Source organism: Larus michahellis, chromosome 5, assembly GCF_964199755.1.
Source record: "Larus michahellis chromosome 5, bLarMic1.1, whole genome shotgun sequence".
Lineage (NCBI taxonomy): Eukaryota > Metazoa > Chordata > Aves > Charadriiformes > Laridae > Larus > Larus michahellis.
In genome coordinates this window covers 48,221,699-48,227,698 of record NC_133900.1, presented here as the reverse complement: position 1 = coordinate 48,227,698, position 6,000 = coordinate 48,221,699, and the positions used below count along the sequence as shown (strand labels likewise).

General features: G+C 37.4%; 1 protein-coding gene across 2 annotated transcripts in view; it reads right to left on the bottom strand.

The window, feature by feature from the left end:
• Nucleotides 1-336: 336 nt before the first annotated feature.
• DNAAF9 (dynein axonemal assembly factor 9) overlaps nucleotides 337-6,000 on the bottom strand; it is a 77,332-nt gene continuing 71,668 nt past the window's right edge. The window contains exons 36-37 of one of the 2 annotated variants that reach the window (XM_074587199.1): nucleotides 5,367-5,460; nucleotides 337-3,801 (exon numbers count right to left, since the gene is read on the bottom strand). In XM_074587199.1, coding sequence (XP_074443300.1) covers nucleotides 3,689-3,801; nucleotides 5,367-5,460 — 207 coding nt within the window. In that variant the 3' untranslated portion in view covers nucleotides 337-3,688. The remainder of the gene's footprint in view (nucleotides 3,802-5,366; nucleotides 5,461-6,000) is intronic. The other variant, XR_012587008.1, reaches the window with a different exon arrangement.

The following is a 6,000-nucleotide window of genomic DNA, read 5'->3' as shown; positions in this document are numbered from 1 at the left end:
TACTCAGAGATTGCAGCGCAGTTCAAGTTGCAAACGTTCCTCTCCTAAGTTTATCACATTTTTCTCCCTATAACTTCAGTAACTTCTGATCACACTCATTCTCAGTGAGGGAAAAAAAAAAAAAAAAAACACCACCACAAGCCGCTAACATGAAGGTCAGCAAAGCATGTAAACCCCTTGAGGACTCTCAGCACTTCTTCACAACATCAGAAACGCCTGGACACAAAGTTACTGTTACCAATTTTCAAAATACAGTAAGAGACAGAGGAACAGCGTAATGGCACTTTTTCTGTATCCAAACATTTGTGGTTTAGAAATGGTGCTTTTTTTTTTTTTCAGTTTTACAGTAGCTAAAAAAATTTTCAAAACTAGACCCTTAGAAGTATCTCAATCCTTACCTCAACTTCAAAAGAGTGAGGAAACCAGATTACCCTACAGATGGGGTTTGATACAGTATAAACATCTCTGACCAGAGTACAAAAGTTATGCTCTTCTTCTAAAAAAAGTGCTGCTGATTGTTAGAAGTAACTCCAAAATAATCAGCAACTGATATTAAACTATCAGCAGCATCAGGCATTTACACATTTTAGTCCTCAAAGAGTTTTCTTTTAAACAGTTTAACCATTTGTGCTAATATTCTTCACTAGGTTAATTTTAAGTCCTTTCACCAAAACCGTTTTTCCTTTAAAAAAAAGAGGGTGCAAGCAATACAACCCATGACATCCATTTATTTTATGCTTCGTGAATAAATGATGTCATCTGCAAGGCACTACTATGTTTAAAGGATACCATTGTCACAGTTTCACTATTTCGGTATTTTTTCTGTTTTAAAGTCACAGTTAAAAAATAAAAAAAAAAATTGAGGTAATCAAATTATTTCAATACCAAAATATTGAAATAGTACCAGTATGGTGAAAGGTCTTTATAATACACAGCTATTACCATATAGCATGCAGTACAGTATATAAGTATACTAGGCCTTTGTTCTGAGCTCTTCTGCTTCAGTTTTTAAGGAACAGCTCAATTTGCACAGTAGCACGCCAATTCTGAATACTTATTTCCTTTTTGTTCACGGGGCATCTCACTTGTAATTACAGCTCACTACACCAAGCCCAGATGAATTGGCCCCATCAACAGTTAATTTTCGAGAGCTGCACAAATTGGGGTTCTTAAAAAGAGTTCAGCAGAGCAAAATAAGCTACAGTATCTTCATCTATCGTTCAATTGCACTTAAACCTACTCTGTTATTGACTCACGAGTTGAGACAAAGCATCAAGGACGTGCCTGCTGTCCCAACCCCTGGTATTTCTTCTGACATTACATAGTCATACCACTATTCTAGAAATATGGCTTTGCAGATTAGATAACTTGTACTGAAAAGGAGCACACTGGGTTTACACTAAGCTTATTGGCAAGGAACTATAATTTTTTAAAGAATTTTCTAATGCCCCTTTGTATTGCAGTGTTACGACCAGAATTTCGTACTCTAATAATCCTGGTCTGATAAATAGTTTCATGCAACCAACTGTACTTAGTTTGTAAACACCCGCTAGCCCTCCCGCCCCAAGTCCACTGCTAGCTACGTTTATTCTACCAGGCACTACAGCATATTAAGACTAAAGTATAGCCATGCATAGATAAACTCACGAGCCTTATCACGATGCTCTATACCTGTAATACGGGTGACCCCAGAAAGCCTAGCAACACAAACTAATCGCTGGCTTTTATTGTACTTTACCAGGATACAAGTAGTTTATAAAGTTTATAAAGTCTCGTGGTGTGCAAAAAAAAAAATAAAATAAAATGTTTCTTAAATTCAGACAGCTTTTTGAAATCTAGTAGGAAAGCTAGTAACGAAACCTTATCAACATCTCTATCCCAATCTGCAGCACCTGGAATTCTACCTCTGCACTGTATAATCACCACAGCACAGGCACCGAGACAGCTAGTAGCAATGTGCACTGAAAGTCTACCCAAAAGGTGTTTCAGTTTTTGACAGGCTTTTTGTAATTTCAGCCGTTTCAGATTCCAAAGGTAAAAAATATATTTCTTAAGTAAGGCATAAAACTGTATCTAGCCTTAGGTTTGACAGCAGGAGTTAAATCTCATTTTCTTGCCACAGAAACAGACTGTGTGGACATGTTGTAAGTGTTTTAAGTGTACTGTAAAAAATTATTCGCTCCATTTCTTACTGCATTACATACATCTGCCCAAAAAGAAAAGTTGCAGTTATGTTGGAAGATTGAGCTGTTCCTAAGGCAAAGGAATATGAAAATAAAAACATTCTCCTAGACTGTTTTCGCTTGATTAAATTCTGAACACACCGCATGTTACAATAATCTGCTTATTCAAATAAGCTTCAATAATTACCCTTAAGTAGATGCTAGGGTACCTTATAATCCTTCAGTCAGTGATCTATGATGTCTTACATAAAATTGTACTAAATTAAGTTAGAGGACAAGTTGCCAGTACTCCTATTACAATATAATTTAGTAACTATAAAGGTTTTGTTGCCAGTACTTAAAACCTGGTGTATTAAGTTAGTGAAATGTTATGGCGTGCAAATTCTTCTGAAAGCTTCACAAACAGGTTCTTTCATATTTCAAGTATAGTTTTTGATATTTTTTTCCCTTTGGAAATAAGTCATCTTCATGAAAAGGAATTCTTTATCTAAAGAATCTCCCTCTTCTCTTGCTTTGCTTCATTTTTAGTACTGAAATAAGAATCCTTCAGAGATAATCTTCTAAACAGCAGCAAGTTGCAGATTACTGCCATTCATGTCATATTTTCCAGAACACCAATAACACCAAGAAAAAAGCAAGATTATCTCCACTTATTGTTTCACCCTTTTCCTTAGAAAAGTCAAAATTTCAATGGCAGATTCAAACTGTGCAGAGATTGAGAGACACGCTGTCCCCTCAGAAAAATGCAGATGCCTAAGTGTTCCCCCATTTCTCGCTTTGGGAACACCCTAACAGCTGGGGATTACGTACTCTTGCGAGTTTTTTAATTGTTCCCCCATTTCTCGCTTTGGGAACATCCTAACAGAGAAAGGATTAGGTACTCTCCAGAGTTTTTTTTAAATGTTCCCCCATTTCTCGCTTTGTGAACACCCCAATAGATACAGGATTAGGTACTCGCTTGAATTTTTTTTAAATGTTCCCCCATTTCTCGCTTTGGGAACACCCAAACAGCTGTGGGATTAGGTACTCTTCCGAGTTTTTTCAGATGTTCCCCCATTTCTCGCTTTAGGAACATCCCCCAATCCCACATGCTGACATATACTGCTGCTCATCAATGCTCCCGTGCAACAAGTTTCAACGGACACCCAGAGATTAAAGAAGTTTGATTATCTGCACGACAGACCAATTCCGTGATTACATTCTGACCTACCAGGGAATACAGTTTTGCTTCTTTTCTTCTTTTAAACAAGTTTTCCACTACTAGCCAGAGATTCCAGGTGATGCTTTTTACAGTCTGGAATTAAGGTGAAGTGGAAGCAAACCTGACAGTACAAACAGCTAAGCAGTTACCATATTAAAATGCCAACCTTACAGGAATGATCTCTTAGTCTTACAAGGAGTGCTGAAAACTGACATTTCACTTAATTTTCTAGTTAACCAGCAAGGACAACAGCATTTTTGGTTACTGACAGTAGGCGATTCAGAAATGCACAGAACGCACATGCTTATGTCTTCTGCTCAAAGAGATCATGATACTCTTGTTCTTCTAATTCTCTGTTGTACTTCTCTATTTCCCTGTTGGCTTCTTCCAAGTAATCATTCATGAATTGGTCCATTACTGATTTTGAAACACTAAGGAAAAACATTTGTTGCAAATAGTGTCCATTAGAAAAGAACATAACAGGTTTTTTGAAGGATGTGACAGTTCAAGGACACTTACTAAAACCAGAAATTCAATATATTACCTTCCGGAAGTCCCGCAGCCAGACCTAACCACAACTACTCTCTATTATTGGGGAATATAGGATTTGCACAATAGACATTTCCCAATCAAGAGGAAGAACATAGGAACAGCAAAACTACAGCAGGTTTGCAGATGTTTACAGCTATTTTGGTTAAGTGGAAATCTAAAAAACTCTGCTCAAAATTCAAATCATCCAGAAGTGGTTAACCAGTGCCTGCATATTTTATTGCCAAACACCAAGATGGTGGTGGAGTAAAGGTCCCATGAATGTTGAGTCCCGAGTTCGTTGTTAGGCTATTTTCTGCCATTATACCCTAACTAGGAGCTTACCCTGCAGACAGAAGTCTGCTGATTTAAAATTTTAAAGTTGTCCCACAGGGCATAGAAAATAACGGTATGTTCTTATTCCAAAAGAGAATCACAGAACCCACTTGGATTTTTGTAAAGTTTGTCGAGGTTCAAGTGAAAAGTAAACTGGGAATATAATACCAAATTTGAAATTTCAGTAATAAAACAAAGACAAAAGCAATAGAAGGTTATGAAAACAAGAAAGAAGAACAGGAATACACTGGAACATTAGTATTACTCTGGCATTTCTTGCCAAAGACAAAAATATGACCAGGTTTAAATTAAAAAAAAATAGAAAGAATTTCTGGAAAGAAATCCGAAGGACCCTGCTTCAGCTCTAGTTCATGTACTGCAAACTGTCACCAAACAAGACCACGAGGACAGTTCATCTACAAATGTGTGTATGCCACAATGATAGTAAATCAAACTGCTTGCTAAGCTGAAGTAGTTTGAAAATAAGGTTTTACTTCCTTAAGTGAGTTTAAAAAGCGATGACAAAAAAATGCATCTCCACACCTAATTCCGAACACCCTGTTCATATTACTGTATTGCATCCAACAAGGTTTTTCTCATACTGAGTTACAAAATGAGAGCAATCATTTAACACCAGCTTCACTGCAAAATATGTGGCAGAAAAAAGGATACTGTAGTAAAACCTGAAACAACCCTGATTGGTTTTACTTGAGTATATGCATGCATGTGCATGGAAAGTTATATTCTTTTGGAAGTTTTATCAGTCACGACCAGGCATTCAGCAATATTAAAGCACTATTTGATTTGAAAGATATTTCTTTGACAAGCTGAGGTCCATAAATTATTCTCTGCATGAGCTCATATACAGTTTGGGCATTGTTACGTTGGTTCTATTCTGCTTCTCAGATCATATCTCTGAAAAAGCGTTTTAACAGTAAGCTTTAAATGGCAAGTAGCCACGCTCAGATTTAAGGAACAAAACTTTTCACTTCGTACCATCACCTGCAAATCAAACCAGCTCTTCGCCATATCGTGTTTTGACAGCCTACAGTTCTGATTTACAAAGCCTGTTGCCTACTTAAAACCTTCACCAAAACCCCACACTTTTTAAAGGATACGTGGATGGTAATCCATTTTGTCACCAAAAAAATTCACAAATTGCGTCCCGTTGTAAAAATAACCAGCTGGAAGTGGATCCAAGTGGCGTTTCACCTACATTAGGAAAGAATATACCGTACATTAAACACTTAAAACTCAAAACTGCTTAGAGACAGTCCTAACAAACTTAAATAGATAAAAGAAAAATTCCTTCTGATGAACTTAATAGCCAGGGAGGAAGGTATGGCTCCTGGCTATAAAGCAGCGCTCTGAAAAAGCAGTATGACAAATGACATCCATATGGACTAGGGGAGTTAGGTACAGTGACACTAACCATAGCCGTGCCAAACTCTTAAGAGCCCAACTTTAGAGATAGCACCTACAACCTCAAGGTAGTTGATGAGGGCAGGATTAGGCATTTGGGATCCTAATTTGCATGTGACAACCTGCACAGAACAGGGAGAAAATATGGGGAAGGACTATTACAGTAACCAAAATTGTATGCAATACCCTACACCTCCCCATACTTTTAGGGGGTAACTTGAAGCCCTGACATAACACCAAGATTCATCTCTCAAATCCCTCCTGGACAGCCTCACTTATATTTGGTGTATATAAAAGGACAGTAAGTGCCGCAATAATTTAGTGCTTAGC